The sequence below is a fragment of the Ambystoma mexicanum genome, chromosome 4p, assembly GCF_040938575.1.
Source record: "Ambystoma mexicanum isolate Mex_15411 chromosome 4p, UKY_AmexF1_1, whole genome shotgun sequence".
NCBI classification, from domain to species: Eukaryota; Metazoa; Chordata; class Amphibia; order Caudata; family Ambystomatidae; genus Ambystoma; species Ambystoma mexicanum.
In genome coordinates this window covers 814,859,569-814,879,352 of record NC_090927.1, presented here as the reverse complement: position 1 = coordinate 814,879,352, position 19,784 = coordinate 814,859,569, and the positions used below count along the sequence as shown (strand labels likewise).

At 47.3% G+C, this 19,784-nt stretch overlaps 1 protein-coding gene across 3 annotated transcripts in view; it reads left to right on the top strand.

Moving 5' to 3' along the window:
* Window positions 1-19,784, top strand: part of RARS2 (arginyl-tRNA synthetase 2, mitochondrial) — an 816,998-nt gene that overhangs the window by 472,871 nt on the left and 324,343 nt on the right. For all 3 annotated transcript variants that reach the window (XM_069606382.1, XM_069606383.1, XM_069606384.1), the window contains one exon: window positions 10,587-10,682. In XM_069606382.1, coding sequence (XP_069462483.1) covers window positions 10,587-10,682 — 96 coding nt within the window. The remainder of the gene's footprint in view (window positions 1-10,586; window positions 10,683-19,784) is intronic.

The window sequence follows — 19,784 nt, the reverse complement described above, 5'->3', positions numbered from 1 at the left end:
ACATTGGTGTTTGAAAAACAAACTTTATGAAATCAAAGGAGTTTGAACTTGGGCAGGGAAAGCCTGGGAAACCCATTGAAAAGTGGTCTTTGAGTTTGGGAAAGGGAAACCAGATAAGCCCAAGGAACTTTTTGAACTAAGGTAATGTGAACTTGTGATAGGTGAATCCCGAGAAGCCTGTGGAACTTTGTGAACCTGAGTGTCTTGAACTTGGGGAAGTGAGCTATAGAAGAGCTTCAGTGCCAAACTATTTTGTACTTTGAACAAAGACAGTATTTTGTTTTGGACTGACAGACGTAGACTTCCCTTCGTTTACTTTCCGGTAGAGAGCATTCCAACCTTAGAGCTAGGGCAAGTTAGGCGTTGCACCATCTTAACCAGTAAAATAAAGGTTTTTCAAACTACATCTTAGTTGTCTGTGTCACCTCTTGATACCATGCTTGTCTCACATATAAGTGAATGTACGTATGACTGTTTGCCATATGATAGTATTAGTGCATGGCTTATGAGCCATACACTTTACATTTACTATATGTATGCAATAGCTTTCATATGTGTAGTAGTATGCATGTACGAAATGTACTTCTCCAGCATGGGTTCTGGCATGGATTCACATGCTCAAGAATTCCCTGTCGTCAGGCTGGGAATCCTCGGTGAAAGAAAAAAAACTGTTTCTCTTTCACTGTAAAACTGTAGTTCTCCTTTAAACCAGTCACTTTCCTCTGGGTAATACTGCCCCCATCCAATGAATTTCCTTTCTCTAAGCCGCTCCTCTGGCAGCCATCTTCAGGTTTTTACCGCACACTTCAGTGTTGGGAGTCATTGAGTTACTCTCCAAGCTATTTGTACGTTTATTTTGTGTTTTTCAATGGGAAAAGTTAAATTTGTGTTTCGAAGAGCCTGTGTGCTCTTTTCTTCATCTGCCAACAGTGGGGCTCCGTTATCGATGAAATTCTGCGCCCCTCAAGGGCGAAGGTCTATCGAAGAATCTAGAAGGCCATCTTGGGCCTACTTCATGCCCTCCGACCATGATGGAGGAAAAGGCGGACGGTCCCTCTTCAGGCTCTGCTCCAAATGCGGGCGACGGAATGTTTTTGTGGAGTACAAGCACCTACAATGCCTCTACTGCCTACACCCGGACCATAGGGAGGTAGAGTGCGAGATATGCCTTGGTTTCTCCAAGAAAACAATGAAGGACAGGAATAGTAGGTTGGCAGCATGGCTTAACACCAAGGCCTCTGACCCGTGCTCCGAGCAGGGTCATGCCTCGTCCAGGACCAGCCGGTCCGAGCAGCGGTCTTCTAATTCCTTTGAGGGCGCCTCATCCTTGGGGGGTGGGGGGGGCCAGGATAAGGCCAAGATCTGCAAGTCCGAGTCCACTGGGTTCGCCGTGGAAGCAGGTTCCAAAGTGGATAGGGTGCGATCAGCATCACCTTCCGCCTCCATTGCCAGCCTACCATCAAGCTCCTCTTCAAAGAGGAGGTCATCTACCCCGGCTAAACTATGGGAAAAATCCGAGGAGCCGCAGACAGAGGAGAAGGTGGCCACACAGCCCACGCAGGTTCAACCGGCACAGCCAAAGACCACGTTGGCGACTTTGTCAACGGCTACTACTGCCACGGCAGTTTAGGACGCTGATCCTACGAGTGTGGCTCCCACGGTGCAGAAAGTGCCTCTGCCCACACAGCGTGACACCACCGCAGAGACTTTGGCAAAGTCTGCAGGTACGCCAGAAGGGGTGAAAATATCGGATCAGCTCCCGGTTCAGAAGCCTTGGGGAGAAAAAAAAAGGGGGGGTGAAGGCCCCGAAACAGCCCTCCCAGGTCATCTTACAAGCCATGGAGGTCTCGTCCACCGCCAACGAGGATCAGGAGTCCACGCATACGGTCCACGAGGACGATGACGAGGAGGATGACAGCGCAGGGCCTAGCTTCCCTGTTTTGCCTTTTCAGCCGAGGGACATTATCCTTGGATATTCTGTTGACTCGCCTCCACACCTTGGTGTCAGCGATCCAGATGAGAATGCCTCTGGCACCGGTATCTGTTGTCAACCTGGTCCCCGGTCAGCCTCCGCCGAAGTAGAGGAAGCATCATCTGACGCCCCCATATGAACCTTCTCTGCTGCGTCGGGACCCAACTTCCCCAGCAGACCCAAGCACGGGTACAGGAACAGTTACGGCCATGACGATGAAGACATTGTCGCAGCGGATGGTGAGTCGGCCACATATGGATGCCCCACATAGGGTTTCCCCACCAGACGAGGTGGGTTTGTTCGACTCATGATTGCCAGGGCCTTTGAGCTGTTCCAGCTGGTGCCCGATGAAACCAAGAAGGAGGGCTTCTTGTATCAAAGGCGAAAGGCAACAGGAAGATGATCATGGCGGTGCCCTTTCTGGACGATATTTGGGAAGAGGGCGTAGCCTTAATGAAGAACCCCTGCACAGCTCCAGCCAAGCGGTATAGGCTGGAAAAGAAGAAAAGGGCACGGGACTCTGCACCAAAATGCCTGAAGTCGCAACCATCGCCGGACCTGGTGGTGTTGGTGGGCACGAGGAAACAGTCGCCTAACCCATCCTCGTTGTCTTCGGTCCCTGCGGACAGTCGCGGGAAAAAGGATGGACAGCATGGGGAGGAAGGTGATTTACACCGGCGCGTTTACAATGAAGACGGCCAACGACCTGGCGTTCCTAGCCAGGTATGACAGGGAGTTGTGGTACAAACTAGGCCTGATCCTGCAGTTCCTTCCCGACGATAAGAAGATGGAGGCCCTCGTCCTCTTCAAGGAAGGAGAAGTGGCCTCCGACCACAGCATCACATTGGCGGTGGACGTTGCAGACACAGGGTTCAATGTCTGCCTTCGTCGGCAGGGATGGATGAAGGCCACTAACTTCCGTCAGGAGGTCCAATCAAAGGTGCTGGACGTGCCCTTCAATGGTGAAAATCTGTTTGGGAAGGCAGTCGATGAGTCCCTCTAGGCCATCCAAGCAGAGACGGTGACGGCCTGCTCCTTCTGCACTCTCCAGCAGCACAGTTCATTGTCTTTTCACTCCTCCAGGGGAAAATCGAGCAGTTCATCGAAAGGGTTCTCCATGTCGCACAGACAGCCTTCCCGATCCTCAACGCAAGAAGCCTGCATAGGCCGCTCCCAGACCTACAGTAGCAGAGTCACCCGCAGGGCAGGATGCCGGCGCCCAAGCAAGCCTGAACCGTCGGGCCCACACTTATACACCCTGTTGGGAAGCTGTCTGGCGAGATTCGTCAGCGAGTGGAGAAAGATCACCACCGATAGATGGGTGCTGGATGCTCTCAACCCGGGAGCACACCTTGGCGTTCCAACGCAGGTGTCCTCTTATTCCGCTGGTTCCCCGGCAGGAGCAGCACATCCCTCAGCTTCTGGAACAGGTACGAGCCATGCTACGAAAAGGGGCGATAGAGCTAGTTACCCAACGACTCCAGGGCTCTGGAGTTTATTCCAGATACTTTCGAGTTAGAAAGATGACTGGGGACTGGAGGCTCATCCTGGCCCTCTTCCAGGAAGGAGAAGTGGCAACGGCCCACAGCATCATAGTGGCGGTGAACATTGCCAACACAGGGTTCTGGCAAATGGGGAACAATGTCTGCCTTCGTCAGCAGGGATGGATAAAGGCCACTAACCTCCATCAGGAGGTCCAATCGAAGGTGCTGGACATGCCCTCCAATGGGGAAAATCTGTTTGGGAAGGCCATCGACGGGTCCCTCCAGGCCATCAAAGCGCATACGGTGATGGCTCGCTCCCTCTGTACTCTCCAGCAGCACCGCTCGTCGTCTTTTCGCTCCTCCAGGTGAAAATTGAGCAGGTCATCGAAAGGGTTCTCCACATCGTACAGACAGCCTTTCCGATCCTCAACGCAAGAAGCCTACAGACTACCGCTACCAGGCCTACGGTAGCGGAGGACAGCGTTGCCATAGCCAGCAGGGCAGGACGCCGGTGCCCAAGCAAGCCTGAACCGGCCAAGACATCTGGCCCACACTCATGCACCCCGGGGGGAGGCTGGCTGGCGAGATTCGTCAGCGAATGGAGAAAGATCACCACCGACGGATGGGTGCTGGATGCTCTCGCCCAGGGGCACACCTTGGAGTTCCAACGCAGGTGTCCTCTTATTCTGCCGGTTCCCTGTCAGGAGCAGCACATCCCTCAGCTTCTGGAAGAGGTACGAGCCATGCTGCAAAAAGGGGTGATAAAGCTAGTTCCCCAACAACTCCAGGGCTCCAGAGTTTATTCCTGATACTTTCTAGTCAGAAAGAAGACTGGGGGACTGGAGGCCCATCCTGGACCTGCGATGTCTAAACAAATACTTAAAGTCCCAGACATTCAGGATGGTCCCGTTGCAGCACATGCTCGGCCAACTGGAAAAAGGTGACTTCTTGACGACGTTGGACCTGGAGGATGCATATTTCCACATCCCCATTCACAAGAAACATGGGAAATGTCTACGTTTCGTGGTGCAGGGCCAGCACTACCAATTCAAGGCCCTACCATTCGGCTTCAAATCTTCACCAAGAGTAATCACAAAGTGCCTGGCACCAGTGGCGGCCCATCTATGTCTGCAGGGCATACATGTATACCCGTACCTACACAACTGGCTGATGCGCGCCCCCGACGTGCTTGCCGACGAGCACACAAAGGAGACCGTCCGACTATTGGCAGATCTGGGATTCTCCGTCAACAATCCGAAGACCTGCTTAACACCATTGCAGAACGCCCTCTAGGCGCCAGACTCAACACAGTGTCTTGCCTGCCGTCTCCCTCGGAAGAGAGGCTAGCAGCCATTCAAGGAAAGGTGCAGTGACTGTTGTCGGCGAAGACGGCCACGGCGTGGCCCATCGAGTAATTACTGGGCACGATGTCGTTCTGCATCTACCTCCTCCGCCTCTGCGAGTTGCAGATGCAACCCCTGCAATAATTCCTGAATGGCCGTTGGATACATGTGTCCGCAAATTTCACAGACAAGAGCCCTCTCAGCAAGGAGTTATGACGGGCGATAGAGTGGTGGGGGTCTGCTCCAACATCTCCCAAGACATGGGATTTCAAAATCCCCCATACCATTAGACGGTCACCCCAATGCCTCCCTGGAAGGATGGGGAGCGCACACTGGATGTCTGCACGCCAGAGGCCTGTGGCTGCCGGAGGAGAAGGATCTGCATATCAATATCCTGGAGCTATGGGAGGTTTTCTGAGCCCTCAAGTTGTTCCTACCGTCTCTGAAAGGCAAAGTGGTGAGGATCTTCACGGACAACACCACCGCAGTGTTCTACTTTAGGAGGCAGGGGGGCGCTCTATCCCCGGCGCTCTCCAAGGAAGCCCAGGACTTGTGGCACTGGGCCGTCAGACAGAGGATGTTCCTCGTTCCTCTTCACCTGACGGGAGTCAAGAACACCATTGCAGACTCCCTCAGCAGGGAACTCCGCTCTTGCCACGAGTGGGAGCTTTGTAAGGATCAGGTGGACCACCTGTTCGTTGAATGTGGCAGACACCAGATCGATCTGTTTGCGACGACGTGAACTCCAAATACCAGAAGTTCTCCAGCAGGTTCCACCAGCTGAGGAGCTTGTGGGATGCGTTCTCCTTCCATGGGAAGGGTTGTTCCTGCACGCGTGTTCCTGTTCCCTCTCCTGCTATGAGTCATCAACACACTCAGACAGTGGTAACGCAAGATGATACTCATCGCCCCGGCCTGGCCGCAGCAAATTTGGTAACTGGACCTTCTCAGCCTGTCAGCGGCACCTCCAGTCAAGTTGCTGGTGGTTCTGGATCTTCTCACCTGAGAGGTTCATCACGACCCAGGATCGCTGAACCTGAAGGCTTAGCCCCTGCAGCCTTAGAGGTTGGAGGTTAAGAGTTGCCAGCGGACTGCCAGGAGGTCATCGCCAAGGCCAGCGCATCATCGACCTTAGTGCTACTGCCATAACTGGAAACATTTTGCTATGTGGTTCTGGTCGCCAAAGATTACCCCTCTGAGGGTCACAGCTCCACAGATCCTTTCATACTTGCTGTCCTTGGCAAGGTGCTTCTGGCGGCTATCTCCTACTACACCAGATCCCCAGGAAGATCCTTGCTCTGGTCCCACAGACTCGTCAAGGAGTTTGTCAAAGGGCTTTTCCGATCTTTCCTACCGGTGAAGGGTTCTGCCAAGACTCATGGGGGCTCCCTTCGAGCCTATGCATCAGGCCCCACTCAAGTTTCTATCGTGGAAGACTGCTTTCCTGGTGGCCACCACCTGTGTCAGATTGGTAGGCGAGATCCATGCCCTATCCTGCAAGCAACCTTACCCGACTTTCCTCGAATCAAGAGTGGTACTGCGTACGCACCCCTCTTTCATGCCGAGGGTTCCCTCGATATTCCACCTCAACGAGCCTTTGGTGTTTCCGGTTTTCTTCCCAAAACCTTTGTCGCTGGCGGAAAGGGCATTGCACTCGCTGGACGTTGCTCCTGCATTGAAGTTCTATGTGACACGCACAAAGAGTTTTTGGAAGACTTCACAACTGTAACCTTTGGTCCTCTGAACCATGGAAAGACCTTGTCCAAGGCTTACATTTTAAGTTGGCTCTCCGGCTGCATCACGCACTTTCATTGGTTGGCGAACCGACCGCTGCCTGGCCGTCAGAGAGCCCACTCCACCAGCGCGATCACTGCGACGACGGCGTTCCTGTCTGGGGTGCCCCTGCTAGACATCTGCAGGGCTGCTATGTGGAGTCCATGCACACCTTCACGAGGTTCTACTGCATCAACCGGGATTCCAGGGAGGGGTCCAGAGTCGGCCAAGCAGTGCTACGCAACCTGTTCTCTTGAGGTGAGCCTGTTCCAGAGTTAAGAGTTAATTGCTTCTGTTGAGCCTTGCCACCTCCTGTGGTTGTGTAATGTTGTACTGCTGTGTATTTGTTATTCATGAGCATGTGAATCCATGCCAGACCCCATGCTGGAGAAGGTTTAAGTTACATACCTGTAACTATTGTTCTCCAGCATGGGTCTGGCATGGATTCACATGCGAACCCTCCCTCCGGCCCCTCTGCGGCTCTTCTTCATCATATTGCCACTTTAGGTGCTTACCAAATCTGAAGATGGCTGCCAGAGGAGGGGGTTAGGGAGAGGACTGTCATCGGATGGGGGCAGTATGACCCAGAGGACAGTGATTGGTTTAGAGGAGAAATACAGTTTTAAAGTGAAACAGTTTTTTCTTTTACTGAGGATTCCCAGCTTGATGACGGGGAATTCTTGAGCATGTGAATCCATGCCAGACCTATGCTGGAAAACAATATTTACAGGTAAGTAACTAAAACCATCTTCTACATTTACCCGTTCATTTTGTATAGAAATTGTACATTGATTCTGAGCGTTTGTCATAATAGTGTGTGTTGTAAGAACAGGTATCATACAAAAATGTCGCCCTCATTTGTGCGCCCCCACAGTCACTGCGACTTTGGAGGCGCACAAAATAAGGGTGACATTTACTGCGCCCAAGCAGAGCGGGGTGTCCCCTGGTCTTCTTGGGCGCAGTAATGGGGGTCTTGGAATGCGGGGGTGTCCCCCGCTTACCATTTCGGAAAGCGGGGGACATGTAAAAAAGAAAGCAAAAAAAAAAGCACCCTGCAGTGTCAGCTCCAACCCACGTTAGTGGGAAGAGCTGACACCGCAGGGATCACAGAGTGCGGGCGGCACACGCAGAAGTGTGGCGCCCTAAAGGTAAGTGGGTTGGGGGGTTGGGAGGGGTAATGTAGGCATGGGGAAGCGGGCACAATGATCCATATGATCACTGCGCCGCACCGTAACTGCCGTTGGCATTTTCGGCGTCGCAGTTGCGGGCGGCGCAGTGATCACATAGATCCGTAAGAACATGTAGCGTAAGTGTGTGTGTGTGTAGCCTAACACCATGTTGCATAACATAATGTGGTGTAGGTGTATTTAAGTGTGCATTCTGTAAGAGCGTATTTGGTAAGATTCGTGTGTCCCGCTTGTCGTAGGTTTGTTTGTGTCATAACAATGTGTCATAGGAAAGTGTGCGTCTTCGGAGAGTGCGTCATCAGAGTATGCGTCATTGAACTGTGTGGTGTAAGGCGTATGAGTGCATGGTGCGTAGGTGTCTGGCATGTGATTGTTTTGTATAAAGTCATAAAAGGCACAAGTTCTATATACCTCCTATATATATGCAAACATATATTGAAATCGGTTTTGACTTTTAATGTCATGTTTCAAAATGTACAAGGGGCATATCAGTTTTACAGTTCGTACTTGAATGCAATTTAAAACCCCTGAAAAGGCACATCAACTTTAAATTGCGTAATGTATGAACTGTGAAATGCAAGTCCACCGATTCCTGATGAAATCTTGGTGCTGGCAAAAAATTTGGAAAATCGAAGCAGCCAATTGGTGCTGAAAAGGTGTTTTCCTGTGAGAAAACCCCATGTTCGTATCTGTTGAAAACACGATGCACGCAACATTTGATTAAAATATGAAGCCGTTCATGCAAGGGTTCAAAAGTTATTAAGAAAAGTAATTTCCTGAAACTCCTTGGACAATTAGTTTAAACCTTAACTATGCCATCCGCTAGCGCAATGGCATACACATGCAAGTATGTATCTATGTATGTATGGATTTATATATGTATATAAACAGGTGTAGGAGCACAGGCAATCAAAGCCAACAAAAAGACTGTAAAGGAGTGACAGGCCTGGATCACTAGATATAAGATTCTGCTGGACGTTGCTTTATTAAAAGACACTTTATATAGAATTTCGAACCAGTTGTTTGGAAGCGAGGAGTTTTACCAGCCATTGGGGAAAAATTCCAGGAACAAGTTGTTTGCTTTGTGATGCCGAGGACGAGAAACCTACACATTGTATGTTTATCTGTGAAGGATTGAAATGCCCAAGAATCAGGTACCTTAAACCCCTCTTTCTCTTGCATAATATTTGTACGACACCGGAGGCCTTGTGCCTCTGTAAATCCACTGAAAACATGGATGTAGTATGTTTCGTTTCTAAATATATCCACTTGGCATGGCTAAGGAGGTGTGCCCTAATAGCATCCTTGAAGTAATACACTGGATTGTTTTAACTGTTTTAATAATTGTTTTAACACTCACTGCTTCAAATGTATTGTACCGTTTGTGGATGCATTTGGTTTAATCTTCATGATGGGAAATGATGTTAGGATACAAATATTTTAAAGAATTGTAGTGAAGATTATTGTGCCTAATGAGTTGTAAAATATCTGAAAATACGGATCTGATATACTTCATCCTCAAAAATATTTATTTGGTTGGTTAATGAGGCGTGCCCTAATATCATCCTTGAAGCATATATTGGATTATTTTAATTGTCCAGCAGTTGTTTAACAACCTGTGTTACAAATGTGTTGCACTTTTTGACTATTGATGTGGATGCAATTGGTCCCATCTTTGTGATGGGAAATGATTTTAGGATAGGAACATTTTAAAGTATTGTTGAGAAGATATTTTGTGTATAATGATTTTTAATTGTTTAACTGTTTGGTAATTTATTAATTATGTGTTTGTGCCTAATGACTGTGTCGAATAATGGTATTCAAACAACAACAAAAGACAATACAACTTGTATTGTGCTTCGTTGCTTCAGTATTCGATCTGCAGACTGCACTTCCTTTCCTCTGTTGTCCCTTTCCGTTTCGCGAGGTGAAAGAAGTTCACAAAGTGACGTTATGGCCGAAATAAAACGGTTTTTTTTGTTGAAAGGGAGATGGATGGAAGTTATTATGTTAATAGTAAGGAACAAGGTATTTAATTGTTGGCAAATGTTTAGGTCTCTTGTGATGGAGACTTCTTTTGAGCATTTTGAGCCTTATTGCTGCATTAGCTACTGTCCCATAAGCTTCAGCATCTGAACAAGGAGATGAGACTACCTCTTTCATTTCCCATGATACCACCAATTTCTACTGTGTTGGGGGGAAAAGTGTCTAAGTCATATGGAAATATCGGATTCCGAAGGGCCATGGTGCATTATATGGCAGGTAACTTTCCTCTTCCCCACCATCTTTGCCGAGGTTGTGTAAAGCTGTTAACTGGCTGCTCCTCTAAAACCGAAATTGTTAATGAACAGCAGTTGCACTGTAAAAAATCCCTTCTTTTAAAACCCTTCTTTTATCCTGGACAGACCAACAACTCGCACATAAGCAGCCTCTGTGGTGGTGGTGGCGGCGGCAAGTGCCATTGATCTACATGCCCAGGCAAATGGGACACATACAAACCCCATTCATTTTGAAAGAATAGCAGTAAAAAATAAAATGTGCTTAAAGTGGATGAGAGGTCCTTGGGGGGGGGGGGGGGGCTGGTGGGACAGCCAGCAGCTCTTCCATTTACAATTGGTGACTTGTTAGTAATACAATTTAAGCTTCATTTGTTTGCAAATTGTTCCTTTGTCTAGTTGGCATTTGACAAAAATATTCATAGTCACCAGCCTCTTTACAGCCTATTATTAACTTTGTCACACATTTTCGGCAACAGGATGAGTTGTACATTTACTTCATTTGTTTTTCTTGCTTCAGTGATTGTATTTCTTTGTTTCTGTTCTTGTAGAAAAGGAACAGGAGTTGTAGATCTTTCCGAAAAAGGAGACCTCTCCTCCATTGCCACCCTGGTGCGCAGCGATGGGACTTCACTCTACATTACAAGGCTAGTGGTGTTTTTTCCTTCCTTTTTCAGATTTTGTGAAAAATACTGAGACAGAATGGACTGCAACTTGCTTGAAATGTCCATTTAAGTTAAGAGCTGTCTAATTAGTTTAATTTATTGTTGACACTAAATTATTAAATAATGCTCGCTTTATATTTGTTGATGACCGTTTTTAGGACATAATTATATTTGTAAGTTTCTCTTTTTCCTGACTGTATAATTTAATTTTTTTGAAGAGCGAGATTTCTGCTTCTTTCACTGCAACACCTTTCTTGTGCTGTCCTGTGGTAGGCCTTTTTTGTGGGGACCGTGACGCAGACCTAAAATGTCAGTTGTGCTGACGTGGGTTCACTGCGAGCCCAACCCTTCACCTAGTTTAGTTTGAAATGGCATAGCCCAGTTTGCTGCTCCTAATATCCCTATCACACATCCATTGTGAGTGCACCTGCCAAAACCTTTGTGTGTCTGCCTGGTGTGTTTGAAGGGCTGTCTGATCTAACCAGAGACCCTGTACAATCCTCACATTCTTACCTGGTGTGACTATTCACAGGATCTCATCAGTTCTCCCTAGAGGGGAGCCCTTCCCTGTGACTCTTAGGAGGTGAGCCTGCTATGCAACATTCCCCATAGGGTTGGTGGTAAGCGGGACCTCGCAGGGAGAGACTCCCCTCTTGGGGACAAGGACTCCCATTCCGTCAAGTAACTCACTAAGTTCCTTTATGACGAGCCACTAATACCATCAGAACTTCATAAGAACCCTCTCAGATAAAGTCACTGTTTGATATTGTAACATCACACAAAATAACCAACAGAAAGACAAACATACTGAGAAGAAGAAGAGTGTGCAGGAAATGAAAATGACTGTGGTTGGAAGTCAATCATACTGGGACGAAGATCAATCAAGTAATGAGGAAAGCTCAGAGTAGAGAGACAAAGGACTACATGTCTACGCTGGGGAGGACCGAGCATTTCTCAACAAAAAGTAAAGAAGGACCAACAGACAATGTTGGTAAAGCCCAGGAGTTTCAAACCTGGAGAAAGCGAGAAATCAGTAGAGTCCTGGAGGTCCTCTGTTGAGAGGACACAGGCAACCAACAAGGGAAGGAGATAGAGAGGGCAGCAAGCCAATCCGTATATGCACAAGGAAAGTCGAGGCAGTGGCGTGACCCAGAGGAGGTGGACAGTCTGGTCCTCAAATGATGCTGAGACTGCAGTAAAACGTGCTCTGCTTAGACACTCGCTGAAACAGAAAGGCTGAAGAGACCCTAGAAGTGTTCGAGCTACAAGAGAGCCCAACCCCACAGGAAGAACCAGTGGTGCTACCCCGACAGAACAACGTTAACGGGAGCTGCGGGATACCCAGGAGGGGAACTTGACAACGGAACTCCTACTCGTTCCAGTGGTTGTCAGTACCTTAAAGACAGTGAAAAATACCAAGGGACTCATACCACTGGTGGTGAATACTTTAAAGAGAGCAAAGAGTATAAGGGGAGCCATCACATTCATCTCAGTAAATGCAAATACTTTAAAGAAAGTGAAGAATACCAAGGGACACCTCATACTGTCCCCGTGATGGTGGATACTTTCAAGAAAGTGAAGAGTACAGATGGACTCATCCCAGTTAGTGTGAATATTGTAAAGATAGTGATGAATCCTTTGAAATACAATTAATTCAGCCCAGAAAATGGTCAAAAGCCAAACCAAGGATAGAAAGTAAGAAAGAGACACTGCAAGATTCCCAAAGGAATAAGCGTTAAGACCCTATCTTGATAAAACACAGAACTGTGTTTAAAGAATGACAGTGGAGACCCAGAAGGTGGGAGAGCCCCCTTGAAGAACTGAAGGAACTGGTTCGTGTAATGACAAAGAACTATTTCAAGATAGAATATTGAGGCTAGAGAATTCTATCCAATTCTATCCATGAGAAGTGAGTCATTCTACTGAGCCGATTTACTTTTGTTGATTTGATTAGTGGTAGGGTCAGCATAGGATACTTTTTGTGGACAGAGGACCGACTGTTGAGTTAAACTACTCTACTGACGACAAGTATCCGAGTAAGTTTTGTGTTCGTTAGGGCAAACTCTTTTTGTATGGATGGAAAGGCCTTTTCCCTTTCAGTTAAATAAAAATAACTTGTGAAAATGCCACCATTTGGTCCATCTCCTCCTTCTGACCTACCACACTGGATTGCTACTAAGTTAAAGAAAAACAAAGATGTTCCCAGTCTCACTGCGCCAAGAAATTATAATTAGTTGTTTGTGCAAAGAAAAGCCTTTATTGTTTGTGCGAAGAGAAGCCTGACCAATAAGAACTCCACATTTAGAGTAGGACAATGCCAGATACAGTTCTCAAAATGCCTCGCAGTTGCGGAAAGCTCAATGACCGTTTGTTTCAGTCTACTTGTGTTACCGGTGCAATGTGGTTTCTTATTGGTGCAACCTAAGCCTCTGATGAAAAGCTGTACACAGCTTGAAACACGTGTCAGGCTTCTCTTCACACAAACAATAAAGGCTTTTCTTTGCACAAACAACTAATTATAATTTCTTGGCGCAGTGAGACTGGGAACATCTTTGTTTTTCTTCAACTATTCCTGTGGATGTGTATTGGCAGTACACCCACACCGCCCAGATACCCGCAGCCTTGATGTTTATTTTCTTAATCACTGTATAAGCGTTGTGGACTCGTGACTTTTTCTGCCATAACTTTGTTTTTGCTACTAAGTTAGACTGCTGCTTCTAGGGACCAAGTTTGGCCATCATGTCTGGCATCTTGCAGCTTCCCTTGCTCCCAGTTTCCTCCTTGGCTGCTGGAATCCCTTGTTGAGATTTTCCTCATTTTCCATCTGACCCTCCTTGCTGGCTGGACTGGCTGTCCTGAGCGGAGACCATTTCTTGGTTGTTGCTATGCTACCTCCCTTATAAATCCTCTTGGACGAAGTGCCTTCGATGTAGGGATCCTTCTTTGCCTAGAAGAGTGATGGACCACCACTGCTTCAACTTGGGTCCTCTTCGGAAGCACACATCCATTGCCTTCATTGTGGGACCATTTAGAGTTTGGCAGGGTCATGGCAGTGAGAAGCTTGCCTCTGTGACAAATCCATAGAATGTGTTCCTTCTCTGCAAGGGTGGGCCACTGCCTTTGGGACTAGGGTAGGGGATAGGGCAAGCAGGATCTCACTGGCAGTGCCAACCCCCCCCCCCCCCGTACCCTTATGAGTAAAGGAAGTCCCAAGTATGGTTGTGACTACACCTTCCCTTAAAACATAAGGTATAAACAATGGAGATTTTATGGGGATTGAACTCTGTTCAGGAGACACAGAACCAATCTGGTTTCCTCTGTTTTTTTTAAGGTGAACGTAACAGGACTAAAAACCATACCTGTGAGGGAAGAGTGAGCCTGAGCCAGTTGATGGACCGGGGAAGCCTGTGCTGTAACGTTGTGTGGTTTGCTCCTGGAGGCAGGACCAGGTCAGATACATGGTGGGCGGAGGAATCCCAGAAGCAGCAGAATGCTCCTGATCGCAGGCGGGCAGGGGGCGCATGAGGAGCCCAAGTCTTCTGAAGTGGGAGACAGAGCCACTAGAGACACGACGCACCAGCGCTCCTGAGCCTTGACTGAGTCGAGGGACTGCTGCAGGAGAGCAGATGATCCGACAGGTGCAGGTGCACAGCAACCGCCTCCTTCGACGAACATCGGCACCCCAATATAGGTACGCTTCCGTTGCCTAGGAAAGTGTGATGAAACAGCAATATTACCCCCTAAGAACCTGGCCTGGGACCCTTCTCATGTGGCCTGGGAAGGGCATACACTTCCTGATCCCGACCCTGGGGGTGGTGTTCTGTGGGAGGATCACAAGGGGCTTGGTGGGGTGGGTCAGGAAGACTGAGAAACCCCCTTGTTTATTTAGCCCTAAATCCCACACATTTAATGGCTTATTGCCAAGTAGACAAAATAAGTAAACCTAATTCCGTAAATTGGGACTACAAGTCCCATCATTCTCTAACTACTGGGACGAGGAAGAGGGCTCAAGAGCAATGTTGTAGGAGTAGTCAGCTTGTTAAGCTTAATGACCCACACCTGAGGGAAGCAGAGAGGCTTAAAAGCCCCCCTCAGGTGCATGCCATTAGATGGAGCTTTGACTGGAGTTATTGCTGCAGGAGTGTTGGTAATTCAAGCAGAAGTTGGTCGAAAGAAGGGACGCTGGGACTTTGACCAAGCAGATTCCAGCTGCCTGTCCTGAGAAGGTCCTGTTCCCCCTAAATCTGAAGTGCAGAGGTTTTGCAGCGGAATGCGTGTAGGGAGACAGCTTTTCCCCATGTGAACCAGATTGCAGAGATTGCGCAGCCAGAAGCGTGCCAGAGACCGTGGTTGAAGGTTGGTGTACAGCTGAGGGTCTCAGGAGCAAGCGGAGCTCTGTAATTGCGTAGCAAGAACGAAGAGACCTTCATTGAGGAAGGGAGTTTCCAAACAAAGCCAGAAGCAGTTCATGCCCTGTAGCACGCAAAGGGAGCAAGACGGAAGCCGGTGAGTGTTACCGAGCGTTCTGATCCCTTGCGGGAACAAAGGCAGCCAACAGTATACAAGCAGATTCGGTTGTGTGCGAGTGAAAGCTGTGTAAACCCAACTGTTGATTGTCAGACAATGGGAAGTTACAAAAGTAGCCCTTGCTTATGAGTGGAATTTTGTAATAGCACTTGCGTAAGAGTAAAACACTCAGAACCAGATTAATCGAATGTTAAAACAGATGAAAGACTGGTCATGTGTGCTTAAAAACGATTCTGAGGTAAAGGTTAACCGAAGAGTCAATTGTTAAGTAGTTGAAGATAATGTAGCCGTGAAATTAAGTGACTGGACATTGATTATTGTGAGTCTGAGGTAAACAAGCATTGCTTAAGCCGAGAGTGAAACAAGCATTGCTTAAGCCAAGAGTGAAACAAGCATTGCCTACGCCAAGAGTGAAACAAGTATTTCCTAAAGTGAAGACAGATACCAGTTTTGCCAAAACCAAGCATTGTACAAGCATTGTCCTCAACCAAAAGAGACTAACAGACATAGAATTGGGCTGCTTTGGTGGACAGGAAGGGAAGAGGCGAATGCAAGGTTGTAAAAAGATCAAGTTTGCTGATTGAAACTGTTCCCTAAAAAGTTGGTCTAACTCACATTGCCAAAGCCACAATAAAGAAAGGTAGAATTACATCCTTAAAGGGCGTTTTGGTGGTGGTTGTGGCAAAAAGACAAAGGTGGCAAAGAGGATGCCCTTTTGACAAAGTGAATGTTCAAAAGAAGAGTGCCTTGCTTACTTGGAAGTGTTTAAGGACACTAAAGTAAATGTGGTCTCTTCTGAAAAGTTGTTCAACGTCACAAACTTAAAAAAACTGTTGAAATTGTGGTAACACTTCTGGTTGTCAGTCGATTTCAATCTTCAGAAGCAGAGTTGAAGGTGGGACACTATCAGGCAGGTGAGTAGACCCGTATGGTTAACCCTTGCAGAAGTTAACTTGGCATGAGTTATCCAGGTAGAAGCAGAGGTGCTGTGAAGTCATGCTGGCAATGATATAAACTGGGATTTAAAATACTATGAAAGAGAATTGGGAGGTACTAACCAGAAGCTTTATTACTTTAACCTTGCCAGAAGTTGTGTTTCTTTGAATCTGACTAGGAGTTGTTTCTTATTTGACATTCATAAATTGTGGTGGCAAAGCATCTTGACTAAGGATACCCTTTATGCTATTTGATGAAGTGGAAATCATTATTCAAGGAAGAAGAGAAATCTTTCTGTTAGTGAACATTGGTTAACAGAACCTTCTTTTGACAAAGTGAAGAAGCCAAGAACTGAGTTGGAACTTTGTTGCAAGCCTGGATTTCCTTGTTTCTTTTTGTTGAACATTCTAACTGGATCTAACTTGAAAACTGGGAAATGGAATGTGTATTTTATTGTTTGTGTGAGGGCCAGATAGCCTTTGTTAGAATGTTTCCTTTGGTTTTGATGGGCAGGGAAATCCTTGTCAGCTTAGGGATAGTGAGGCGGTTTCGTGAAACTTGAATGGCACATTTTGAGATCACCCAAAAGTTGTCCGCCTCACATTTGTGACCACTCACAAAAGGGAGAAGGGCAGTTAAGCTCCAAGGCACTTAAAGAAGGGCTGAATACATTCTATCCTGCATACTTCCAGCGAGGCGGAATAGCCCACAATGGATTGGGACACACAGTAGCCTTGGAGGGGGGGTGAGCACATTGTACTATGCCTGTGCTCGATTAGTCCGGTTAGCCCACTCCGGTCTAAGAGAGAGATAAGAAAGGTTGAAATACCCTGGAGAGGTGAACTTCTAGCCACGACCCCATGAAGGTAAGAGACCCTAGAGAACCAGACAGTCTGAGGGACCAAAGAGCCCTGCCGGAGCTGAGAGACAGACCGACCCACGCAGGGTTGAGAATCACAATAATTTGCAACAAGCGATAGAATCAGAAGGTCCTGGATGGGCCGAGAAAACTAATTGGATAAGAAATATGGTAATTCCCTGAAGGGATGAGCAAGAGAGACCACAGAATCTGAGGTTCTAATCCTATGGTGACACACAAGTGACTGAACTACAATTGACTGAACTACAAGAACAGATATTGCAACTAAATACAGAACATTTTGAGTTAAGTAGAAACTTGAGGAGGGGGATCAGGAGTCCTCTTCTACAGAGAGTATCACAAAACGTGTTTTGAATTGTACATACAGGCTGAGGCCTATACCACAAGGAAAGAACTGGAAATCAAATTGGGTGGGAGTTATGTACTAGCCAGCCCAAGTCAAGATGGGAATAGAATCCTTCTATGGGCTAATTTATGTTTCTTTGCTATTAGTGGTTACAGCCAGGCAATAGGACAGAATAGGTTTAGGACAGGGGACCAATGTTATTTTACAAGACACCCTGACAAGCACCATTTTTGTAATTTTGTTTAGGATAACGAACCACCATCACAAGAGGAATGGATAGGACTGGTTTTTCCTTACTTTAATAAAGCTGAACCAATTGAGAACATGTCTGTGTCCGTCTCTCTTGTCCGATTTACCACACCTCTCATGCCCTGAGGGACCCGAGACCCAGGGACACTGTGCACCAGGCCAGGTGGCGAAAGATTTGGCGAGCTGGAGGGATCCCTTCTGCTGGTACGGGAGGTGGCCACCTGGTCAGCTCTGTGGGGGCTGAGCTACAGCAGCAGTAAGCATGGATCCCCAGGTAGGGGCAGAGATAGCGTGCCCCAGCTGGGAGAGGCTGCAATTTTGGCAGCGAGCGCCAGAAAAGACAGTTCAGTCCAGCTGTAGTGGCTGCTAAGGCGCCGCTGATTCTGCTTTGTCCTCCCAGTGCAGGTACTGAGGGATCTGAGACCTGGAGACACAATGCGCCTGCCCAAGACAGAAGGCAAAGGATGCAAGAGGACCTAAGGTATGGAGTGGTGGGTGTAGAATCACTGGTGCTCGTCCCTGGTGCCGCCTGATCAGCTTCACAAGGTGGAGCTGTAGTGGAGCACTAGCACGGGTCCTAGTGCTGGCAGAGATGGCGCATTCGAGCCTGGAGAGGGCACAATATTGGTGCTAAAAAAGATAGTTGAATCCTGCTGTGGGAGCTGCTGAGGTGCCAACAGCCCTGCCCTGTCCAAATCCAGAGGGCGGCTTAAAAATGAACAATAATAAAATACAGTTAAACTGGATGCCTACACAGGCACGCCACTGGAGCAACGGACCCATGGCAGAGACAGAGCTGGAGAAAGAGGGAGGGGAGAGGAGGCGAAAGCAGATTCTGCTAACACCAATACGTTAACTGAACTGACGTCCCTTAAAAATTGCACAGACTCAGTGGGTTAGAAAGTAGACTCACCGTCATGCAAAATGGACATAGCAACGGTCGAAATAGAAACTACAGGCGGAGGTTTAAAAAATAATCGCTAGATGCAAAGACATAGAAGAGAGGTAGAGATGGAACCATACCTGCGTGCTATGCCTGCCTGAATCCACTAACGTGGGGAGGCAAGATGGAAGAATTATTTGAACAGCTACTATTAAAGGTTCTCAACAACACGCAGGTGATGCATCATTTCACAGTAGAGCGAGTGTACAGATCTCTAATGGTAAGACCACCTCCCGCAGCACCACCGAAACTTGTAATTATAAGGTTTCCTAATTATCGCAACTGCAACTTTCTTTTGGCAGCAGCAGGGGGCTGGGGGAGATGCTGAAATATGGCGCATCTAACATCTCGTGATATCCTAACTTCAGCCTGGGGATCCGAGAACAGCGTAAATGTTTCTTAAAGGCCATGGAGCGGCACCAAATGTAAATCTGAAGTATGCTATGATCTACCCGGCAAAGCTTAAAGTTGTGAATAAGGATAAAGTGCATTTCTTCACAGACCCTGCGGCAGCTAAAGGCTTTGCTAGGTGCAAGTTCGGGTCCAGCAGAGAAACTTGGTCTATACAAGTGGTGAGAGACAATGAGGTAGGAGATGCCGTCTGACAAAAAAACTCTGGACATATTCAAATCAGACTTTTAATCCTCTAGAGGCTTAACAAAGTCATACCAGCTTGAACGGTACCACTCCAAGGAAGTCTCGAACTGTCAACAATGGGGAGAAGGTGGCCAACAAGCCAAACTCCACTCTCCCTGAAGCAAATAATGCTATTTAGTATGTTGTGTATTATGTATTGTTTTAGTTCATTACGAACATTTCGCAAATGTACATTATAACAAAAAGTAAATGAATTTGCCTGTCAAATACATACAATTCGAATTAAAATAGACTAAAAACAAAGCATACATCAAACATCCTAGAAACCCACTGTGCATATTCCTACAAAAAGACAAATTGCATAATAATTTCCATAGTTCACCACTTCCTGTCAACATACCATAAATTATTATACACTAGTGTAGACAATAAAACTCAACATCAACAAGCCCTAAATCAATACTGAAATCAGGACATACCCATCTCTTGGATTAGAAACTCTTAAGACCCGACCCGAGAAAGTTCAAACTCAAAAGCCTGTCATACCTTGACACAGGCAATAGATCTAGTCAAGCTATATCTTGACAAAGAATTCAACCAATACAC